This window comes from Mycteria americana, chromosome 6, assembly GCF_035582795.1.
Source record: "Mycteria americana isolate JAX WOST 10 ecotype Jacksonville Zoo and Gardens chromosome 6, USCA_MyAme_1.0, whole genome shotgun sequence".
In the NCBI taxonomy this organism is placed as follows: domain Eukaryota; kingdom Metazoa; phylum Chordata; class Aves; order Ciconiiformes; family Ciconiidae; genus Mycteria; species Mycteria americana.
Window position 1 is genome coordinate 9,656,951 of NC_134370.1, and position 25,786 is coordinate 9,682,736.

General features: G+C 39.4%; 1 protein-coding gene across 1 annotated transcript in view; it reads right to left on the reverse strand.

The window, feature by feature from the left end:
* The window catches only part of ATRNL1 (attractin like 1), a 542,236-nt gene that overhangs the window by 459,464 nt on the left and 56,986 nt on the right, over positions 1-25,786 (reverse strand). Inside the window, exons 6-7 of the mRNA XM_075504052.1 lie at positions 16,279-16,453; positions 15,042-15,129 (exon numbers count right to left, since the gene is read on the reverse strand). Of these exons, the coding sequence (XP_075360167.1) occupies positions 15,042-15,129; positions 16,279-16,453 (263 nt within the window). The remainder of the gene's footprint in view (positions 1-15,041; positions 15,130-16,278; positions 16,454-25,786) is intronic.

Consider the following 25,786-nt stretch of genomic DNA (forward strand, 5'->3'; position numbering starts at 1 on the left):
GAATGATCTGATTTAAATCTTCACATTTAACTAATACTACATTAACCAGCTCAATATCAGATGCTAATCCCAGACAATGATATTTAAACTAAACCAACAATGATGATAAGGAGACTATTTCTCTGAAAAATAAACCCCACCATGAAAATGACACCAAAATGAATCTCAGCTGGATTCCTTCAAGCAGAAAAACTTTAATTACATGGCTCTTCTAATTCATACTGCAGCATTCTACTAGAAAAAACTAAACAGAAAGGATATTATATTGTTTTCTTAAGCAACAGTTCACAGAACTAAAATGTGATTTTCCACACACTCAGTCTATGGTGATTTCATTCAGCACGTGCACAAGAAATCATATTCTCTCTTAATAGCAAAGTAATTTAGGTCCTGAGAAACTTCACAGTCATCAGAGCCCAAAGAAAAGGGACAATGTGTGTATAGCATCCTCTTGAGCACATTTGCTAAAACCAAATTCCCTAGGGGGTACTTTGAGTTCTTTTAAAGGGACACAAAACAGATTTTCCAGTCTTCATGAACCACATACCTCAAACAGCAATACCATCTGTTTTGATAAGTAATGAATGATTTGCTTAAATATTGACTGAAAGGAAATCCTACTAAATCTCTAACTTCATTTAGAGTAGCAAACCAAGGCATACAAAGTCGCAGAACAAATTGCAGCTTGTTGGTTGCACAGACTGGCTCAAGGGTAGTTTATCCTGGGTAGAAAAAACTGCCTCTGGTTCTGAGAATGATACTTAGTCTTTGCTAGGACATACCAGAACCGTGTACACTCTGCATCCCATCTGCATGGTGTTTGTACACTTGGCAGTTGTCTTCTGCATACTGCAATATAATATTCTAGGGTTTACCCTAAATTCAGTCTTACCTGATTAAAAAAAAAAAAAAAAAAAAAAAAAAGGAAGCTGAAGGCTTCGCACATTTGGCAAAGTTTTGTTTGGCATGGAACACTAAGCCTCAGAAAAAGACACCAGAATATACAGAAACTACCTCATATAAGAAGTCTGGATCAACCATGTGGAAATTTCAGACTTATTGTACAAGGAGCTGATGGGATCTAAATCGAAATGTAAACTGCATGCTATTATCATCATACACATCAAGAAAGTTGAACTCAAACTGACAGGCATGTAAAATATAGGTGATTAGTAGAATGACAGTCTATTTAGTCCAGCAAAACAAATGCTTGAATGGGTTATAATGCTGTCTATATACCTACAGTTGATGATAAACAACGGAGTCCAGGACCACATGAAAAACTTCCTCATCACTCAGAGAGATTAGTCAGTAAATGACTGACCAAACTGTCTGACCTGTCTTCAAGAGTACACTTGAAATTTATGCAAGATTTTCAACTCTATTTTCATTTGAAGCAGGTAAACATTTCTTGATTTGGAATTTAAAGTTGCTCCTATGCAGTGATACTCTGTGTTACCGATTAGTTTGGACTGGTGGTGTTTGAACAAAAGATGTTCACATCCTTCAATAGGAATTTGTAGTAGGATTAGAGAGATATATATATCTGAACCCATTCTTTTCCTATGAGATAAAACAACATTTCAAAGAGCTTGGTGAAGATCCACAAAAACTGTAAGGAGTCTGTGCACTGATCCAAAGGAACGGCTTGTACAAATACTCTCCTTAAAAGGATTGTATATGGCTCATTCATTACACTGCCACATTGATCTCAAAAGGCAAATCAGCATCGCTAACACAGAGGACTAATTTATTTATTTATTTATTTTTAAATGCAGGTAACATACTACAGCAGAAAGAGGGAGCTAATTAGGGAGTTGGAGGTGCTGTATAACAGTATTTGGGGGGGAAAAAAAAAAAAAGAAAGAAAAAAAGGATTTCTGACACTGAAGAAAGACACTACACAAAAAAAGGTGACCTAGAGAGCTGCATGAGCTTCAAAACGATTACTCAGACAGCTGACAGTAAGAAAGTCCTCCTCACAGTTCTGCTTAAATGATTCAAAGTTCAGATAAAAGAACAGTTCTGTGAGGAGCAATCTTTATAAATGACACAGCAGATCCTGTACACAAGACTATTCACAGAGAAAAAGACAAGAAGGTCACGACAACTGCTTTATCAACCACAAAAACAGATTTAACTAAGCTTCACTCAGGGCTATTTCTGAGATTAAGAAGCTCCTAATGCTGCTGGAAAACACTTTAAAAGTTAGTGATGATCAGCTGAACATGGAGAAAGAATGGCTCACAGACCAAAGTCAATATAAGAAATACAGAATTAAAAAAAGTTACATGCATAGTTATACAGGACAAAAAACAACGTCCTAGGCACATAAAGGTGGACATTTATCTGGAAAGCCTAATCAAGAAGAGATTGTAGGAAGGATACAAGTGCAAATGGTCCTAAGCAGCCTAGAGATTGTGAAAGAAAAGAAGGAATCCCCTTATAAGCTTATACTACTTTTATAACTTACTTATAAACTAAGTATAAATCAAGGTACATGCTAAAGGTGAGGCTTTCTGACAGACAAAATACACAAGATATAGAGCTTCAAGAGTGCTAGTACACAAAAACTGCTGTCTTTTAAATGAATAAAGCATACAAGATATTTGTTTATAATAAGATAGCATACCACAAAGGGAATAAGATGAAAACAGCAGCAACAAAAAAAAAATATAAAACTGAGAGTCCTCGTGAAATTAGTGAGCAAAAAGTGTCAAGAATCTGGCCCAGATGGAAGATGTTAACAGTTGTACTCCTCAGACTGGAGGAGGGCCAAGTCCAAGAGGCAGACTGTCCAAGGAACAGGTAACAAAACAACAGGCAGATAAGCACCAAGAAGATACAAGGCCTCCAACACACTCATATTTTAAAGTTTTGATACCACATGTCAAAAGCAACACTTTTAATCACAGTGGCAGATAGTGAAGGTGAGTATTTACTCAGTAAATTACTCTTGGTCATTTTAGATATATTACTTCTGTGGAAAACCTTAAGGGAAACAAGGTGTGTTCCACTAGGAAGGTGACATGGCCAACAGCTCAGATGAAGCGTCTCTACACAAATGTAGGCAGCATGGGCAACAAACAGGAGGACTTGGAAGCTACCACGCTGCTAGAAAGCTATGACCTGATTGCCATTACTGAAACTTGGTGGGACGAATCCCATGACTGGAGTGTGGCTATCGATAGCTACAGGCTGTTCAGAAGGGACAGGTGGGGAAGGAGGGGTAGAGGTGTTGCCCTCTACATCAAGAAATGGATAGAGTGTGAAGAGCTGTCTCTGAACAATAGCCATGAGCAGGTCGAAAGCTTATGGGTAAGAATCAGAGACTGAGGCAACCAAAGGGAACCTTGTGGTTGGTGTCTACTACAGGCCGCCTGATCAAGGAGAGCCTACTGATGAAGCCTTCTTCCTCCAGCTACAGGCTTCACGCTTGCAAGCTCTTGTCCTGCTGGGGGACTTCAACCACCCCGACATCTGCTGGAAAAGTAGCACAGTGAGCTGTGGGCAATGCAGGAGACTCCTGGAGTGCATTGAGGATAACTTCTTAATGAGGTAATGGACACCCTTACCCAAGGGGATGCGATACTGGACCTGATGGTCACCAATGCGAGTGAGCTCATCAGCAATGTCAAGATTGGAGGCAGCCTGGGCTGCAGTGATCACGCATTGGTGGAGTTCACAGTCCTGAGGGATATGGGACAGGCAAGGAGTATAGTCAGGACCCTAAATTTTAGGAAAGCAAACTTCCAGCTCTTCAAGGAGTTAGTCAGAAGGACCCCCTGGGAAAATTCCCTCAGGGACAAGGGAGCAGAACACAGCTGGCAGATCTTTAAGGATGCTTTCCATAAAGCGCAAGAGCTCTCAGTCCCCAGATGTAGGAAATCAGGCAAGGAAGGGAAGAGACCGGTACAGCTGAGTTGAGACATGCTGGTCAAACTAAAGAGCAAGAGGGAACTGCACAGGCAGTGGAAGCAGGGACGGACAACCCGGAAAGAGTATGGGGACGCTGCCCGCTTGTGTAGGAATGGGGTCAGGAAGGCCAAGGCGCAGATGGAGCTGAACTCAGCAAGAGATGCAAGGAATAATAAGAAGGGCTTCTACAGGTATGTCAGACAGAAAAGGAAGGTCAAAGAAAGCATGCCTCCACTGCTGAACAAGAATGGTGACCTTGTATCAACAGATGAGGAGAAGGCTAAGGTACTCAACAACTTCTTTGCTTCAGTCTTCTCTGGCAACTGCTCTCCTCACCCCTCCCAAGTCAATGGACAACATGTTGGGGACCAGTGGGGTAAAGCCCCTCCCACTGTAAGGGAAGATTCATGACCACCTGAGGAACCTGAACATATATAAGTCTATGGAACCTGATGAGATGCAACCCAGAGTCCTGAGGGAATTGGCTGATGTAGTTGCCAAGCCACTCTCCATGATATTTAAGAAGTCATGAAGTCAGGTGAAGTCCCTGGTGACTGGAAAAAGGGAAACATTGCACTCGTTTTTAAAAAGGGTAGAAAGGAGGACCTTGGGAACTACCAACCTGTCAGACTCATCTCTGTGCCTGGGAAGAGCATGCAACAGATCCTCCTAGAAGCTATGCTAAGGCACATGGAGGACAGGGAGGTGATTCGAGACAGCCAGCATGGCTTCACCAAGGGCAAGTCCTGCCTCACCAACCTAGTGGCTTTCTACAAGGGAGTTACCACATCAGTGGACAAGTGAAAAGCAATGGATGTCATCTATCTAGACTTCTGTAAAGCCTTTGACACAGTCCCCCACAACATCCTTCTCTTTACATAGGAGAGAGATGGATTTGATGGGTGGACTGTTCAGTGGATAAGGAATTGGTTGGATGGTCACATCCAGAGGGTAGCGGTCAATGGCTCAATGTCCAGATGGAGATCAGTGACGAGTGGTGTCCCTTGGGGTCCGTACTGGGACCAGTACTGTTCAATATTTTCATCAATGACATTGACAGCGAAATCAAGTGCACCCTCAGCAAGTTTGCAGATGACACCAAGCTCTGTGGTGCAGCTGACATGCCAGAAGGATAGGATGCCATCCAGAGGGACCTGGACAAGCTGGAGAAGTGGGCCTGTGTGAAACTCAAGAGGTTCAACAAGGCCAAGTGTAGGGTCCTGCACTTGGGTTGGGGCAATCCTCGGTTTCAATACAGGCTGGGGGATGATGTGATTGAGAGCAGCCCTGCGGAAAAGGACTTGGGGTACTGGTGGATGAAAAGCTGGACATGAGCCAACAACGTGCACTTGCAGCCCAGAAAGCAAACCATATCCTGGGCTGCATCAAAAGCAGCGTGGCCAGCAGGTCGAGGGAGGGGATTCTGCCCTCTGCTCTGCTCTGGTGAGACCTCACCTGCAGTGCTGCGTCCAGCTCTGGAGCCCTCAGCACCAGAAGGACATGGAGCTGTTGGAGCGGGTCCAGAGGAGGGCCATGAAAATGACCCGAGGGCTGGAGCACCTCTCCTACGAGGACAGGCTGAGAGAGCTGGGGTTGTTCAGCCTGGAGAAGAGGAGGCTGCGGGGAGACCTTATAGCAGCCTTCCAGTACTTAAAGGGGGCCTATAGGAAAGACGGGGACAGACTTTTTAGCAAGGCCTGTTGTGACAGGACAAGGAGCAATGGTTTTAAACTAAGGCAGGGCAGATTCAGACTGGATTTAAGAAAGAAATTTTTTACAATGAGAGTGGTGAGGCACTGGAACAAGTTGCCCAGAAAGGTAGTGGAGGCCCTATCCCTGGAAATATTCAAGGTCAGGTTGGATGGGGCTCTGAGCAACCTGATCTAGTTAAAGATGTCCCTGCTCTTGCAGGGGGGTTGGACTAGTGACCTTTAAAGGTCCTTTCCAATCCAAAGCATTCTGTGATTCTGTGATTCTATTTCACATTAATGAAGTTATCTAAGAAGCTACATAAACTTTTAAAAACTTTGTGTTTTGTCAACAAAAATTTCATATAAATATTACCATATGCAAATTGAAGTATATAAAACTACACTGTATATTGAACTTGTAATTCAGAGTTCCTGATCAGTAGGGAATTCCAGTAAAAATGAGAAATTTCTTGCTGTAAACCGAGCAGGTAGGCAGCTCGCTCATTCATGATATTCCCATCTACAAATCATGTCAGTTGGTTTCTTGGAAACTGTTCAGGTGTAAGCCAACAAAACAGCTAGTATAGCTCCTGTTAGTTTCCATGGAACCAAAACTTTCTAACAGATGTTTCCATTTTCTCAAATCAGCTTTTTTCCCTGAGAAAATTATTTTGGTAGAAATTTTTGATGAACCATAATGATAAAGAAAGATTACAAAAGCTATATGATCTGTAAATATTTGACTGTGCATATTGGGCAGAGAGGATGAGAGCAGAAGGCAGAAATCATAAGACCAAAGCCACGATTTGAACAAAACAGTTAAATCACATTTCTCAAGAGAAGAAGAAAATAATCATTTGATCTAGTATTTCTCTTACAGGGTAATGACTGACACACACATTTCAACTAGCCAAAATGGAAATGGGAATAACTCAAATACAGGAGAAGAACTCAAAGTAAACTGTCACAATTTGGAAAGCCTGCTAGAGGAATTAAGACAATTTAAGGCAGTAAAATTCCTCTTGATTTCGTCACCTTATTGATATCATCAGCATCTTCGGAGAAAGTGTTTTTTTAAATAACAAAATAATTCAAATAAAATTAAATGCCTGCTGGGAGAGGGTAAAAAAGAGGGAGCAAGACTCTTCTCAGTATTATCCAGTGAGCAGACAACAGGTGATGGGCACAAACTGGATTACAAGAAATCCAATTTAAATATAAGAAAAAACACTTTTTACAGTGAGGATCGTCAAAGACTGGAACAGGTTGCTCAGAGACGTTGTGGAATTGAATATCCTTGGAGATATTCAAAACCCAAGTGGAAGAAATCTCGAGCAACTTGCTGTAGTTGACCCTGCTTTGAGTGGAGAGGCTGGTCAAGATGATCTCCAGAGGTCCTTTCCAACCTCAACTATTCTTTGTGATTCCATGAAAACAAATTTTTAATACGGGCACATCTCTGGAGAACCTCTTCTTATTTAATTTTCTATTACAAACAATAACAAAAATAATCCATTGGATGATCATGAACAATATCCAAATTGTAAAAGTAAAAATATTTTTCTTAAAAAAAAAAAACACACACACACAAAACCAGAAACTTTGAAAAGTCATTTACTTTGTGTGTCTAAACAGATGACACAGGAAAAACAAAGTTCTGGTAAACAAATGGCCATTGGCTTAGCAGTCTGAACTTTATAATTTGAGGGCAAAATTCTTTAAGAAGCTGGAAAGAGAATAAAATCTTTCAATGTTCATTTATCCTTAGAGTTACAGTAATGAAGAAAGTCAGGATCTACATGAAAACACTGATTTCTGTAAATTAATAAAAGGCTCCAAATCCAAAAATAAATCCTCCTTTAAGTGAGTAGTCATAAATTAACATGGTGATGTGTGCATTCAAAGCTTCACAAAAACTGACAAAGTAACCCACAGAATTTCCACAAAATAGGTAAATGAATATTTATTTTTAATAGAGATAAAAAGAAAAAATTGCAAAAATGACCAGTGAGCCAGTATGCTTTACTTCAGCTGTCTCGTGTTCCTGATTTCCAAGGCTGTGTACTTGGCAATTCCTGAAAAATCATGCCCCAACAGTATCACCTGGCCTTTGCGTAGTAGTTTTAACAAGACTTCAAATCGCTTCACAAAGGAGCATTTTACAGTGAGAGAAAACAGAAACAGAACAAGGAGTCTCATAAGTCACAGTCAACAAACTATACAGCAGAGCAGAGTAACTCTTCTACATACTTTACATTGAATCTTGAACAAACAGACGGCCAAAATCATTAGTTCCTTTGACCTTGAACAGGCTCTCTTCCCTACACCATATCTCAGTGTTAATATTGATTTTATATTTCATATAAATGCAGTAATTCAAGACTTTTCTAAAACTTACATTTTTATTCTTTTAGACTTTGCAATTTTTCTTTTTTCCTAAAAGAACAATACTTACCAGCTACTCTGACTGTACCTGGGAACGCTACACTGTTATGCAAATCCTGCCGCATTCCAAAATAATCTTATCTGGTAGTTACCACCAAAAAAAGTGTAAAGGAAATGCATAAGGAGGTAATTTATAATCCATTTCTAATGAATTGGAAGTAAATTAATCTTGTTAAAATAACCACATAATTTTCATTTTGTATTTCTTAACCGTATCATGGCTGCATGGAAAAGTTTATCTCTCAGAAACAAGTTTTCTGCCTTAATACTTATATAAATCCAAACCATTCCTGAAAATTTGGCCAAAGAAATGCCACTCACAAACCACATGAAGAACAGTCATTCTCCATTTTCTTGAAACAAGACCATCAATCTGTTTTCCTCCCTTAGACTGTTCCCATGCATTAGTATACAAATTAACTTTATGTAAACTAACCAGACTCAAAAGTTCATCAGAACTTTTGCTCTCTATGCTTACCTGAAATTTCTAAAACTTTAGACAAATCTGTACAACATTAAGAAATTTCTGGAATTTTTTTTCAAGCAAAATGTAAGTAAGACTCAAAAAAAAGTCCTCTGGCAATAACTCATCCATCACAAGCCTGTTTTCTGCATTCAATACATGCCAGCTGGTTTAGGACTGTCTAATACCTCTTCTTCCTTTTCCCAGACCATTACCTCCTTCAATATGGTAACAACATCAAGAGGATTCTTTTATGTGTTATATCAAAAGAAAAAAAAAGAATAATCAACATCTCTACTTGATCCCATAATCCTCCCATTAGATCAGGACTGACAGACTGGAAAGCAGTCTTTACTTAACTCTTCCTCCTGCAGCCTTCTTTATTACTCTTAGCTTATTGTGGAACTATACCCTTACTACACAAGAACCTAAGTTACACGAGGAGCATACTATAACCTAAGCTTCCCAACAGGACCAAATTCAAGTTCAAGCAGTACGTACTGCAGCAATTTGTATGTCAGGAGGTTAGCCTAATCAAGAGTGCTGTCACTTTATTTCTTCATTATTTCCACAGTTTTCCACATTGTTGCTGGCCACAGTTAAAGGTATTAATTCACTGAAGGATTCAATTAAGTCGGTTCCTATATATCTTAAAAGCCAGTAACTTTTTTCCTGGACTACCGTGGCATTCAAAATATAAGACAGGAAAATAAGGTAGCATGTTTTTGGCAAAAAAAACCCAAAATCTGAAGTTTACTTGTTTGCATGAACATTCCTACATTTACACAAAACTAGGCTGAAGAAAAGCACGCAAATAAAACTATGTGAACAGAGCTTTAAAACTGCTGAAGGTATAAGCTGGAATTTTAGCAGAGATGTCGGTCTGATCTTTTGTACATTTAATATTTGGATTAAACATACTGGAGGAAGGAATAAGTAATGGAGACTACATAGAAAAGTATTAACTAGGCATCTGCTTTTAGATCTGCTAGACATAAAAGTCAATCATGCTTAGACTTTGACTTTCAAACCAATTGGAATATAATGTTGAAACAAGGAATTAAAAATATCGCACTTATACACAAAGGAATCAATCTCTTGATGAGTAAGGTCCACTTAATTGAAGAGGAACTCTGAATAGGCTTTTATCTAGACTACATGCAAAAAGTGTATGACAGCTCATCTAACCTACTTCTCATACTTCTGAGGTCTGCAAATCAGAATTAGAAAGCAAGTTGTGCATAAGATGTAATTTAAAGTCATAAAATAATAAAGCTATCCAACTTGGTGGTATAACCTGCTAATAATGATTAATAGAATAGTTAGAAAAGACTTTTAGATTCCTAGTGCTGTTCCAAATTATACTACAATAGCCAACAAAAATAGGCATATAAAAAATAACAAAAAACCCATTGATGAAAGATTTTTGTCTCACTCATATTAAAGCAGAAAAAGTTTTTACTCTTTTTTGTTTTGTTAACACTAGCTTTTGATTAGACTAATTAAAAAATACCAGAAGAGATATACAGACTCAGCATCAATATCAGTTAATTTGGAAAAGGAATCAAAACAATTACCCTTTTTTAATAAAGCTTTAAAATTGGAAGTAACATTCATAAAACTCAAATGAGTCAAATTAAATTTGACTACATATAAAATGGTCCATATACTGGAAAACATCTCTACTATTACTACCATGTTAGCCTGCCTGTTTGCTTCATTCCTATTGCCAATCTCAAAGGAAACAAATCTCAATGCCCAGTCATCCTTTCAATGTCTTGGGACTACTAGCAACAGTTTAATTACAAGGTCGAATTCTGTGATACAACCACAAGCTCAGTACCGAGTAAACTCCCAGCAGTGACCATATACTCACCCCATATGCAACACCCTTTCTACTTTATTCCAGGGATCTAGTATTTTTTCATTTACTGCCTAATTCCCTATCTAGTCACCATTTAGCAAAGCTATATGTACCTACTTTAAAAACCTCACAAGCCATTTCCTCCAGTCTCTTTATAATCCTATTTCTTATATGAATTATTTCAAAGTATGTTGACATTTTTCAGTATCAAGATGCCAGGAACTATATATAATCTCTGAGATACAGGAGAACCAATTGCTAACAGATATAGGCAGCACCTTTCCAATAACCAGTCTGAAGAGGCACTGAAGGTAATACTATCTAACAGTTTAGTTGGTCTAAAAGCAAGAACACTTTTATACTCTCTCCTCTATAAATGCATAAAACGTCTTAGTCACTTGTTATAACTATACATCAGTGGGAGTCTTCTGATCTTTTTTTTCCTCAGAATAAAGAAGTACAGTACTTCAATTTTAACTAAAGAAGCTTTCTGAGGGAAATGGGCACAGTAACTTATTTCATTCTCCACAGAGTCAATTATATAGCTTCAATTTACCTTGCACCACAATCAGGCAATACTAGCTCTGTACTCTCACTCCAGTCTAGCGCTAGACTTTGAAATCTCAGGAGCTCAAGTCAAAAACTTAATCTAATTTCTTCTCTGTGGATATTTTTTCTCTCAACTGTAAAGGAAATGTTACACAATGACTAGTACACAGCTCAAAACACAGCTCAAAGCTGCCATCTCTAGGTATTACGTTCTACTACTCTTCACACTAAGTTATTTTTCTGTTTTTCAAGAGACTGCACGTCTGAAAGGAAAAATATCAAAAGTTTATCCTAACAGCTTAATTTAAGAACTTATTTCAAAAGGACGTACTTTCTCACTTTTACATGAGTGGTGCTTTGTTCATTATTAGTGAATTCTAGTTACTAATTAACATGTGCCTGTGACAACAGCAACAGCTTCTTCACTACACACTTGCTTGTAGCTGTCATTAATATTAACAAGAGTTGCATTTCCTCACTGAGATCCAAAAAGATTTCTGAATTAACACAGGTCTATTATATTTAATATTTGCTAGTAAAAGTAACTCTAAAATGGTTACCCTTTAGTCCGGAATATCTCAAGAAAATATTAGCACTGTCAAATAAAAAGCTTAAATGATATTTTAAGCCTTTATTCTGAACTGCTAAATGATACATTACTTGAATGTTTCCCAACTAAAAGGTCCACATTCTACAAGAACTGTAATAACCAAAGATACCGGTCAGAAAGATCTGACCTTTCAAAGAACAGATAATACATTAGTAACGAATCAGGGAACTGACGAGAAGAAAAGCAATTTTTGACTTGGTGTTGGAGCATGCACAGAATCTAGTTCATATTACTACTGAAAAACACCTCTATGATATTAACTGTGCTAGGGACAGATTCAACATCTCTGGAAGAGCAACAGATGCCAGGAACACAAAAAAAAAAACAAAAAATGCACCCACTCCTACAACCCTGCCCTGCTTAACTTCAAAAGGAGCACTATATAAAAGGAAGACCGATCATAAAAAGAAAGTAAAATGTACAACTAAAAGGATAAAATCTGTAACGACAATATGAAGACGTTTTAATGACATCTGCTCAGATCACAGGAATGCTTCCTATTTAAAAAAAAAAAAAATCCCATTACAAATAACAAAATAAATAAAGCTTAACTTAACAGGAGGATAATGGAGACTGTTAGAAGAAACAGTATACTTCAAAATAAAGGTCCAAACACTCCAGCAGATTAAAATGCAGAGACATATAAAGGCAAGCCATGAACCAGTTTAATGAGCTGCCTACAAAATTATATATAAAGTACTAATACATCATTTTTCAAATGCATTAGAAATACAGCCAACTAGATAATTTGTGGTGCCAACAGACAGTCTGAAGGACAGTCTGAAGAAGATAAAGCCATAGCAATAAAATGAAGTTCATTTTCCCATGTGAGTTCTTCATGGTAGACTTTACAGATATTTCCACAGCAGAAGTTAATACAGAAGGTTATAGTAAAAAAACCTAAAACTGACAAAATAATCAGCAACAAGTCACCAGGATCAGTTCTGAAGGATTTTAAGAACAAAACAGCTGAGCCCCGTCTGTAGTGTGTAACTCCCTCCTTAAAAATGTGTCAGTACCAAGAGACTGAAAAGCAATAGGCAGAAAGGACAGAATGCAGTGAACACATGGATAAGACAGAGAGACTGAGGAAAAGTCTAACAACTTTTGAAAACAGAAGTTATATCTTGCAAATCATTGGATTTTCCTGAAGGAATCAAAGGTGTGGTTGAATTACCTGGAATTTCCAAAAGATGCTTGATAATGTTCTTCATGCCTTAAGGAAACTATGCTGCTCTGGGGTGAGCAAGGCAGATAATACAAGGGTAAATAATTTGATAAAGAAAAGTTCACTTAAGAAGTGAGCATTTTTTTCCCTGAATAGAGGACTTTTAGTGGTGTCCCACACAGATCTACAATTGGGATTTGTTTGTTCAACATACTCAAAACAATCTGGCACAGGGATGAATGGAAACATGACAATGGTTTTTTGACAATAATGCATTACTCAAAATAGCTGAGGCAATGGTCAAAAGCAAAGAATTGCAGAAGAATCTCATAATACTGAATGTGCAATACAAGGACAAATAAAAGGGTAAATAAAAGTTCACATAGATAAGCATGAAGTGATGCATATGAATAGAAAACAATTTTAAGTCTGTTCATACGACAGTGGGTTTTGAATTGACTAGAATGAGATCTTGTGGTTATAACTGATAGTTCTGTAAAAATACCAGTTCAAAGCCAACAGCAGATTTTCAAAAAGCTAAAATACTGTTAAGAATTAATAGGAAAAAAATAGACCATTATTTCTATGACATCAATCTCTAAGGTACCAATACACTAAAGACTGTGATTCCCCCTATCTCAGAAGGGATATAACAGAATTAGAAGAGGTAGAGGCAATGACACAATGATATCTAAGGTATGAAATAGCTTCCTTCTAGAGGATTATTAAAAATGCAAGGAATTGTCAGCATGAAAAAGAAATTATAGAGAGAGGATATGATGGACTTACAGAAAATCACAAGTGGTACAGAGAAAATAAATGGAAAATAGTATAAGAAGTAGGGATTATCAAAATTAAACCAGCTAGTACCAGTTTCCCAAAAGGTAGTTTTTCTTCACAAAATACACTGGAATTCTTAGGCACAGGATGGTGTCAATGCTGAAATAAATATATGGTCTGAAAATTTGGAAAAAAATATAAAACATGGATTCATAATCTTTCTACAAAAATACTATCCTGTCTTAGAAAATCCCAGCTACAGGCTAGAACGGTATGCTGAGGAAGCTTCTGTATGTTCTTGTCATTTTTTCTTATATTCTTCCCTAGGTATTCACTGTTACCCATTATTCAAGACATGTTACCAGGCTAGATGAACAGTCTGGTCTGACTTGATACAATTTTTTTGTTCTTCCCTGCTGGAGGTGTCTTATGCAATCAACTGAAAATTAGGGATACAAAGTCCGTATTTCTCTGTCACAGTCAACAAGTTTGCCATCATCGTACAAGGCTAAGTTATGCATTGCATTCACTTTTGGTCCTTTATATTTTGGAGTCACGACCAACACTAGCAAAAAGTTAATGAACTAACAAAAGCCAATTTTTAGGTTTTTTTAATGAAGATCATTTCTGTCTCTATATTCTATCTGTACAAAGAATCCTTTCTTTCTCTTTTTTTTCTTTAGTGAAATAAACCTTTAAAAGTGCTTTCAATAAAGCAGCATGCAGACTTGCAGACTACCTGATAGCAGTAGAAGCAAAACTGCCAGTAGTTCATACTTATTTGAACTTACAGTAAAATGATACTATAGAACAACAGTTTGTATTTTAATACTGGTCTGGTTCTTTACTAAGAATAATAAAACAAATAAAAGTTTATTTCTTACTGTCACGGCCTTTAGGTCATTAACAGGCATTAATGGCCCTGATCAGCCTCACCCGGGGCTCAGCCATGGACCCTCAGTCCCTGACTGCTTGTGATCCTGTCTCCTGGATGCACCTGGACCTGCGCTGCAGGTAGCTTGTCTCCTGAATAATAGACCCCTCAGGCATACATTGTAGCCTTCTCTCCAGTCCTGCCTCTGGCCCTGTCTCCTTTTGCTCCTGCGTGGACTCCCTGGACAGTCCCTGGACCTGGGTCATTGCTTGCCATGTCTGGGGCTGTCAAAGGACCCTGCTACCAGCACCCGGCTCAGCCTGCTGGGCTCGGCCGCTGGGGATGGTGCCTGGTCAGTGAGGGTGCTGCCCACACTGGAGTCACCCTTGTCTCCCAGCTCACCTTCCCTTACCACCGTTCCAATTATATTAGCCCTCTTTTATGGGTGGGTTTAGCTTTGCAGGTTTATGGTCAGCTAATAAGTGACTTAGATGCATTGCACAATTTTTGGAAAAAGATTGTGCCATAGATCTAAGTACTGAAGAAGACGCTAATACAAAATGCTTAGGGACTTGAAATTAAATTATCCTCAAAAATCTATGTTCACGATAAATCATTTTAAGATTGCGAACAGCACACACAAAGAAATTAATTAAATAGGATGCTGAAGAGTCCAAACCTGATATAAAGCAAGAGTGTGTCCATATCTCTGGAGTGGCCCTTTGGATACAGGTACTACGTTCCATATACTGCTTTCCAAATTGTAGCTAGAAGAGAAATAGAAAAGTAAACATTTTCTACCTGCAGAGAAATAGGGACTTTTTTATGTTTGAACTAACTTCTGTTTGGCAAAGTGTGCACACTTGATCAGTCACACTTGCTTATCTGATATGTTAATTTGTTAGCAGCAGTAATACGATCACTTTTAACTGTTACAAGTGTACTAACTAGTGATAGTGTACTAAATGCTCATCAATGAAAACAGAAGCAGCTCTTTCAGGGACCCATCAACAATCTCAGAAAATAGGACTGTAATAAAAATCACCAGACTTACAAGAAAGTTATGAAACTAGATTGCTAAGCTCACTGTTATCAGTCACACCAAAAAAACCCTCACTAACCTGCTTATGCCACAATCTTTTGCACTACTTTGAAAACTTATTGTTGAGCTCCCTCTCAGCTGTATGGTTGATTTTAATTTCCATTAAATTTTAATTAATGATTAATCCATTAATGGATTAAAACACGAGATAGAAGAGAGGTAAAAAATAAGACGACAGAGATAGAAAAGGAAATCACCAAAGATGATGGGACTTGTTTTGGATGATTGCAAAGGTGTGGAAGAAGACAAGAAGTAGGCAAAAATAGAGTAAAACTGCTAACAAACATATCCTAATACTTGCATTTACCACATTTAGGGCCTGTACATATACACAGGTCACCATACAAACTGTCATAAATATGAAGAAGTGAAATATGGATGACCTGCCTAACCCCACTGGCAGGGCACCAACAGGCTAAGTGCATGCATTAAATACAAATCTCCTACAATTATAAATTAATGTCAATAATGCAAATAGCATTCTATATGTTACTATCTGAAAATATCAGCACATGGATTTCTTTTACTGTCTTATCACTACAAACATTTTTATGCTTTGCAGCAAATTATAGCAACAGTTTTCACAAAAAACTGAAGAAATTACTCATTAGTATCACATATAGATCAATATTACCCATATTTTAACTTTTTTTAACCATAAGAAAATTACAAGCAGAAAATAACACTGTTAATAAGGAACCTAAAAACATACAAAACTTTCAGTTAAATTGCAGGATAGAGGCTACCTCCCTGGTAAGATCAGGTTTTCCCTAAATCACATCAGAAGGGATATGACAAAGGAGAAGTCACTTACTTCAACACCATTTGGAACGAACTGTAGTTAAAAGCATATCCACCAATCACCCACATAAATTTCCCATGTAGGACTGCCTTATGGGAAGCCCGGCCCACAGAAGGGCTGAATGGCTTTACATTTGGTAGAATCCAGTAAGACTCCGTGGAAGGGACGTTCAAAGAACAATCTGGACCTGTTTTGTAAACAAATGTGCAATTTGTACAATCTGTTAGACAGGGATGTTAAAGCCAATAAAGCAGAAACAGGGGAGGCTTAATTACAGATGTTAGCATTGCTCATTCTGATAAAATACAGTATACACTTTTATGTTTAACAGATGCTCAATGAAAAAAATTGATGACAAGGGATGTCAGTCAAACTGAAAGTGTTAGATTAGCTCAAATAATGATATATTTCTGCATTCTTCTCCGAAAACTGTATGTACTGTATGAGTCACAAATTGAAAGAAAGGTGTAACGCATCATATTTTTAGATGCTGTACAGGTCTAAAACGTGCAGCACAGTACACACTGCATGTTACCTCTGGAGAAAAACTATACTGCATTTGAACTAAGCAGAGTAAGCTTATATCAAAGCAAATAACCTTACAGTAAATTCAGTTACAATATAGATTATACTACATTAAATCTCAGGAATCAAAATTCGCCCTTTTGCCAATGCCATTCTGCATTGTCTTTCAAGAGTAAAATACACTATCAAGTGCTTTATAAAAGTAATTATTTGAACATTCAATTTTTATAAAATTTTATAGATCATTCTACAAAGCTACCAAAACCCACAACTATATATTATTTTGGAACATATTTTAGCCAATTATTTTTGCTAAATAAAAGTCAGCAAAATGCGTCATTTTCAAATTATATTATTATTAAAATCATGAATAGCAGAAATATTTATTTCCCGTTTGTTCTGTAATAACCAAAACGTGATCTCTTCATCATTATTTTATGCTCTAGATGTTGGAATACCCTTAAAATCTTGTTATTTAAAACCAGAATATATTCAGAACTTTGCTTAAAAAAAAAAAAAAAAAAAAAGACTATGCACTATTTGCCTCTTGTCAGTGACTGTACATCATCACTGACTGGCTTTGTTTCTACATGGGGAAAACTGAATTTTTAGGACACCAATGTGTTCCACTTTAAGCATTATCAATCATGGAATTGAAATTATCATCAGTGATGGCATACAGATATTGTATGACTTTTATTTGTATATTGTATTTCTATATTCTATATTGTATATTAGAATACAATATTAGAATACAATATATTCTATATTGTATTTCTGTAATTTGATGCTGATACTATAAGCAATGTTATGTCCCTCTCAGCCTTAACTGGGGTAAATCCTTCCCTCAAGCTACTGGACATTATGAAAAACCAAAGCTGTTGAAGTTACACTGGGCATAACCTTCTTTGGAAACTCAGTGATAACATGCTAAAAAACCAAATAACCAACCAACCCACCACAACCAAAAAACCCACAAACAAACAACACCCAAAAAGCAAAAACCAAATACATAGCAAAAAAACAAACAAACAAAAAAAACCACCCAACACACTAGTCTGTATCCCAAATGTCACACATGACATCAACACTTTAAAAAGGTTCCAGGGAAGATCTGGAAAACTACTGGCCTGCTGGCCTGCTATGCTTCTGTTTCTACCAGACAAATCAGCAGAAACTATAAGAATGGACAGAATTAGTCAATAGAGAGATAATTTCCATCTACTCATAAAAATCAGTGTAGTTTTTGTAAAGAGAAGGCCTGTCTTCCAAGCCTATTAAAGGTCTTTGAAGATATCAAGATGGGGTGATCCAATTGATATACTGACATGGAATTTCACAAGGCTTTTAACAAAATTCCTCACCAAAGACTTTTAAAGGAAACTTGATTGTTGTAGCAAGAGAATGAAGACCTTTGCATGGCTAAATAATTGACTGTAAGTTATAGTAAGAAATAGTAGACAGGAGTAAATGGCCACTTTTTAAAGGGAGGGAGGTCACCTGTGGAGTCCCACAAGGATTTCTGCCAGTACCCAAGATATTCAACATACACATTAATGATCCTGAAAGAGGATGAGCAGTGAAGAACATCTGCTGATAAAGGCAACTACTGGAAGGCAGAAAGAGTAAGATCGGGTTTGAAGAACCACAGAACAAGTTTTTCCCTGACCATGTGACTGAGCAACAAAGTTACACATGAAATTCGACATAGATAAATCTAAAACTGTCTAAGCTATGTTCTAGCTTGACTAGAAAGAAAATAGTCTCTTAACCAACCATCACTAGTCAGTAGTAAAGTCTTATCTTAAAATAACTCATGAAAATATCACCTCAGCACTCAGCAATGGTCAAAAAAGCAAATCACACGTTAGGAACAGAGAATGCTGTCACCCTACAGTATAAATCAGTGGTTTGCCTACACTTAGAAAACTGCGTGCCCTACTCAAAAAGAAGATAGATTAGAGCTGGAGACTGTTTACAGAAGACTAATAAGGATGTTCAAAGGAACTGAATGGATTCTGCAACTGGAAATACTGAGTTGGCTAGGACTTTTTCACTTGGAAAAAAATAAAATTTGGAAGTGAATGATAAATGTCTATAAGTCATAAGTGAATAAGGTAGATATGAAGAGTCTACAGTCTCTTGGAATATAAGAACCAAGTTTTATCAAATGCAGCTTGAAGAAGCCATGTTCAAAACAAACAAGAGGAGATAGTTCTTTATGCAAAAAGTATCAGACCTCCTTGGCAAGGAACCCTGACAAAGGATGCTCTGGATGCAAAGGTTTACGCTGAGTCAAGGAGAGATTGGACAAGCATTTAGAAGAGAGAGCTGCTGAAGTTGACTAAATAAACTAAATAAGTAATTTACATCAAGTTCATAATTTTAAAACATATTATCCCGGGGGGGGGGGGGGGGGGGGTAATTTATATTTTTCCAACGTGTATTATCATTTTTTGGGCCACTTGTTACAATTACTTCTTATACACAATGACCAGGCAAATAATCTGTACCCAACCAGTTGTCAACTTTTCCTAGTACTCTATAGAAGAATGATGTCCACTTGTATCCAAATTACCCTCCATTCATTAAATGATGGAGACACTCAATTCCCATTGTTCATTATACCTTCCACCAAGAAAAGATTAATGGTGTTTGAATGAGGTCTAATGAGAGTATGAACAATTCAGTATATTATTTCTTAAGCATTAATAATAGATACAGTAATAGAATTGTAACCTCAGCAAGATTCTGATTTGGTAAATCACTGCAGGAAACACTTAATTTGAATCTGAAAGTGCTTAAAAATAAACAATTGATTAAGTATTCTTTGATCAGGGAAGAGCGTAGAATTACGAAAACGGTGCCTCCAGTCAGAAAATGAAAACACATTCGTGTCTTTTACTACAGCTACCATTCTTGCACAGAAATGTAGTGGTCAACAGTGTCCCCTAGTGGCAAATAATGAATAAAACACACAAACTACTCGCATGCCAATTGATTTGAGATTTTCATATCTGGAGACAGGAAACCGCAAGAATTCATACAGTAAATCCAAAATATATTCAGATGACATTGACTGTATTAAAATTAGGACAAAATTTTTGTATAAAAAGTTAACAATGAAAAAATCTTAAACAATACTGTTAACCAGATCAGTGACTGAAAGAATGTCGCAGATAACTTTCTTACAGCCTCAGTGCTTCACTGCTGGTCTACACTGAACAGGAAAGGTGAGATAGAGAGGAGAAACACCATGTACAAGGTCTTGTTCTGGCATGGAGGAAGGACACATTCTAAGGAGACACACCTGAACTCAGGACCTTGAAAGCAACAGGTTTTCTTCAAAGAACACATCAATACCCTGTGCATGGCATGCACATGCATTAAAGTGACATCAGTTGACATTGCCACCAGAAGAGGCACCCCTGGCCTCCCCTCACTACTCACTCTTTAGCTATCATCGCTACTGGCACCAGTTTTCACATGGCTGTACCATGAACCAGATGAGGGAATGCATCCAGGTTAAAACTTGCTCTTATTTTTAGCCAGGCTAGCTTTTAATCTGGATGTGTTCCCTTACGTGGTTCACCTTGCCCACATACGCATGGTTGTGCCAATGGAAGTAAGACTGCGTGGCCAGGGCTGCCTCTTCAGTCAAAGTGTAAAACATTCATGGGGATATCACAGCATGTATCAATCAGTACGAAAATGGAATATGTAATTGAAAAAAACCCAAAGCAATAGAATAATACTGACTTCTACTGAAACATCATTTGAAGAGCAAATGCTTTCGTGTGGCTATTGCCTTATAAAGGCAAAGTAAATGTAGGACTTATAAATATCATTTACACATTTTCCTACTTAAATACATATACCATGAAACATCACCATTATATCAGCAAAAATACATTTTCTCTTCAGAAACATCACATTCACTAATACATGCCTTTTGTGCAACAGAGAGCACTACAGCTGCAGAACAAAGATAATTAAAAATATGTTTTATTATTTTCTATGCAATTTTTTATAATTTTTCTCCATTTATTTAAAATTGGATTTCTTTCTGATCTTCCTAATGTGTCACTCAATCCAAGGGGGGGGCGGGGGACGGGACGGGGACCTTTAAAAACAGAAAACAACTTTATAAACCTGAATTGGAAGTCAATTATGCTATCCTCAAAGGTAGGAAACCATTCTATATGTCTAAAAAAGCTATTTGCCCACAGAACACAAGAGAAGGAATCTGATTTCTCTCTATTGAGGATTTTCATGAACTGCCAAAGTAACAATCTGTTCCAGTAGTTCAAGTCATAAGATCAATTTCCACCTAATGAGAAAACATCATCTACTGTCTTCAACCCTAATCTTTTCCTTTGGGATCACAGAAAAAAACCAAAAGTATTGATGTGTTGTATATAAATGTCACAGTCCTGTTTTTCATACAATCTAATCAAAGCATTTAAATAAAATATTTGTTGTTATTTATTCTGTATTTATTTGATATCTGATCATTTGAGTTGAGAATGATGGGATTCATCTTTCTCAAAGGGGAAAGAGAATCTTTGCTCAGGAACTTGCGGGGCTCATCAACAGAGCTTTAAACTAGACTCGAAGGGGGAAGGGGGTAATATCAGGCTTGCCTGAGAGAAGCTGAGGGACGACGTGCCATGGTTAGAGGGAGCGGGTGCCAGCGAGGGCACTCGGCCTGTGTCTCTGAGATGTGAGGGGTACGCCGGGGCACAGCCAAAGTCGAACAGAGTTGAGCTAGGGGATACTGGGGCAATAGGAGCCAAGAGGGAAACACCAGTGAAACGCCTCAAAGCACACAAGGGGTGTTGTTCTATGAAGGAGACACAGATGACAGCCCAGCTGAAGTGCCTCTACACCAATGCACGCAGCATGGGCAACAAGCAGGAGGAGTTGGAAGCCATTGTACATCAGGAAAACTATGATATGGTTGCCCTCACAGAAACGTGGTGGGATGACTCGCACAACTGGAGTGTGGCAATGGATGGCTATAAACTCTTCAGGAGGGATAGACGAGGCAGGAGAGGTGGTGGGGTAGCCCTATATGTTAGGGAGTGTCTGGATAGTTTAGAGCTCGATGATGGTGATGATAGGGTGGAGTGTCTATGGGTGAGAATCAGGGGGAAGGCCAACAAGGCAGATATTGTGGTGGGAGTCTGTTACAGACCCCCCAACCAGGATGAGAAGACAGATGAACTATTCTATAAGCAGCTGGGAGAAGCCTCACAATCACTAGCCCTTGTTCTTGTGGGAGGCTTCAACTTACCAGATGTCTGCTGGAAATACAATACAGCAGAGAAGAAACAGTCTAGGAGGTTCCTAGAGTGTGTGGCAGAGAACTTCCTGACACAGCTGGTGAGTGAGCCAACTAGGGAAGGTGCCCCACTGGACCTCTTGTTCACCAACAGAGAAGGACTTGTGAGCCATGTGATGGTTGGAGGCCGTCTTGGGCAGAGTGATCACAAAATGATAGTTTTTGATACGTGCAGAAGCGGCGAGGGGGGTCAGCAAAACTGCCACCTTAGACTTCCAGAGGGCGGACTTTGGCCTGTTTAGGAGACTGGTCAACAGAGTCCCCTGGGAGGCAGCCCTAATGGGCAAAGGAGTCCAGGAAGGCTGGACACTCTTTAAGGAGGAAGTCCTAAAGGCACAAGAGCGGGCTGTCCCCAGGTGCCGAAAGACGTAGCCGGTGGGGAAGACCACCGGCCTGGCTGAATAGAGAGCTCTGGCTCGAACTCAGGAAAAAGAGGAGAGTCTATGACCTCTGGAAGAAGGGGCAGGCAACTCAGGAGGACTACAAAGGTGTAGCGAGGCTGTGCAGGGAGAAAATCAGAAGGGCCAAAGCTGAGCTAGAGCTCAGTCTGGCTGCTACTGTAAAAGACAACAAAAAACACTTCTTCAAATACATTAGCAGAAAAGGAGAGCCAAGGAGAATCTCCAGCCCCTAGTAGACAGGGGAGGGAACACAGTGACTAAGGATGAGGAAAAGGCTGAGGTACTTAATGCCTTCTTTGCCTCAGTCTTTAATAGCAGGGCCGAATGTTCTATGGGTACCCAGCCCCTGGAGTTGGAAGATAGGGACGGGGACCAGAATGGAGCCCCCATAATCCAGGGGGAAATGGTGAGTGACCTGCTGCACCACTTAGACACTCACAAGTCTATGGGGCCTGATGAGATCCACCTGAGAGTACTGAAGGAGCTGGCAGAAGAGCTCGCCAAGCCCCTTCCCATCATTTACCAGCAGTCCTGGCTAACTGGGGAGGTCCCTGCTGACTGGAGATTAGCAAATGTGACACCCATCTTCAAGAAGGGCCGGAAGGAGGACCCAGGGAACTACAGGCCTGTCAGCCTGACCTCGGTACCGGGGAAGCTGATGGAGCAGATCATCCTGAGTGCCATCACATGGCATGTAGAGAATAACCAAGGGATCAAGCCCAGCCAGCATGGGTTCAGGAAAGGCAGGTCCTGCTTGACCAACCTGATCTCCTTCTACGACAATGTGACCCGCCTAGTAGATGAAGGGAAGGCTGTGGATGTTATCTAGACTTCAGTAAAGCCTTTGACACGATTTCTCACAGCATTCTCCTGGAGAAACTGGCTGCTCATGGCTTGGACGGGTGTACTCTTCGCTGGGTTAAGAACTGGCTGGATGGCCAGGCCCAAAGAGTGGTGGTGAATGGAGTTTACTCCAGTTGGTGGCCGGTCACAAGCGGTGTTCCCCAGGGCTCTGTGTTGGGGCCAGTTCTGTTTAATATCTTTATCAATGATCTGGATGAAGGGATCGAGTGGACCCTCAGTAAGTTTGCAGATGACACCAAGTTGTGCGGGAGTGTTGATCTGCTGGAGGGTAGGAAGGCTCTGCAGAGGGACCTGGACAGGCTGGATCGATGGGCCGAGGTCAATTGTATGGGGTTTAACAAGGCCAAGTGCAAGGTCCTGGACTTGGGCCACAGCAACCCCATGCAACGCTGCAGGCTTGGGGAAGAGTGGCTGGAAAGCTGCCTGGCAGAGAAGGACCTGGGAGTGTTGGTTGACAGCTGGCTGAATATGAGCCAGCAGTGTGCCCAGGTGGCCAAGAAGGCCAAGAGCATCCTGGCTGTATCAGAAATAGTGTGGCCAGCAGGACTAGGGAAGTGATTGTGCCCCTGTACTCGGCACTGGTGAGGCCGCACCTCGAATACTGTGTTCAGTTTTGGGCCCCTCACTACAAGAGAGACATTGAGGGGCTGGAGCGTGTCCAGAGAAGGGCAACGAAGCTGGTGAAGGGTCTGGAGCACAAGTCTGATGAGGAGCGGCTGAGGGAGCTGGGACTGTTTAGCCTGGAGAAAAGGAGGCTGAGGGGAGACCTTATGGCTCTCTACAACTACCTGAAAGGAGGTTGTAGAGAGGTGGGGGTCGGTCTCTTCTCCCAGGTAACAAGTGATGGGACGAGAGGAAATGGCCTCAAGTTGCACCAGGGGAGGTTTAGACTGGATATTAGGAAATTTTACTTCACTGAAAGGGTTATCAAGCATTGGAACAGGCTGCCCAGGGAAGTGGTTGAGTCGCCATCCCTGGAGGTATTTAAAGGACGTTTGGATGAGGTGCTTAGGGACACGGTGTAGTGGTGGTCTTGGTCGTGTTAGGTTTATGGTTGGACTCGATGATCTTAAAGGTCTTTTCCAACCTATACGATTCTGTGATTCTGTGAGAATTATTGCTTTCACATAATTTTTCAACCACCACAAATACAAACCAAATATTACTATTCTCAAGTACTCAATAAAATCTTCATATGATAATGAATTTGAGATTATGAAAAATATTTTTGAGAAGAGAGAATATATCTGAATATATTTTCAATAAAAATTCTATTGGAAGTTTTACCAAGCAGTAAATCACCTGTCTTACAGGAAAGTGATGAGATAGTAACTACATAAAAATACAAAGTTGCTCTGTAAATGAAAATATAGATGTTGTTCAAGAATGGCTCACCAGCATTCTAATAGTAGGTGTACTTGTGTTCCTACACTGTCACTGCACAGCTCCTCAACATCCATATGGGATGTAATTATTTCCCCCCTCCTGCAAATAGTCTTGCTCCAAATGAGACTTAATGGTAGGCAGAGAGATCCTGGACAGGTCTCCAGCTAAAGCAGCACAGTAGCAAGCTGTGCCAGGACTCAGCCTCCTCCGTGAATGAACTAGTCAGAAATCCTAATGCACACAAGCTGATGCAGTTCTTGAAATGCTATCTGGCTGCTATCATTCAGTCCCATTTCTTTCCTCAGCCAGGAAGAGTGGACCACCCAAGGGCCATCTGGCCTTGGGGAATCTGCAGGGTAAGTCTGAGCAGGCAAGCCAAAAGGGCTGCACTGCCTGCCACTGGTGTGTACTGCTGAACAGCACCCTTTAACTGTTTGACTTCAGGTCTCAAACTCAAGATCAACTAGGTTGGTACAGAATAATAAGGCCTGATGCCACGGCAGTCTTTACTGGAAGCACACTGCAGGGAAAGCCTTCCTAGTCTTTCGTGACTGAACACAAGTATACTCTTTGGTAGACTCTGCATGAGATTTGTTGTCTTAATATTAAACAAATAGATGTTTTGCTTCTTACTCTCTAAAAGAAACAGGGACTTTTCAGATTAGCAGTAGCTGACAGTACCCATTGGATTAGAGATTTTGAGACTCCATGCTAATGCCAGCAACGTATCAAGCTCCAATATCTCTGATAACAACTCTTAGAAAACTTCACAGCTGTAATAGTCAAAAGCCTCCTTCCAATTTCAAACTAGATGTATTGATGGGCAGTTTACCCCAGTTATTCTCCTACCAGAGTTGATATCACTGGACTTAAAGAGCTAGTCTGTCTTTTAAGTCTATACACTCCACACGTGTTTATAAACAGCAGCACTATTCCCTCCCAGCCTCCATTTTACCAATTTAAACAAACCATGCTCTGTTAGTATTTTCCATAGCCCTGA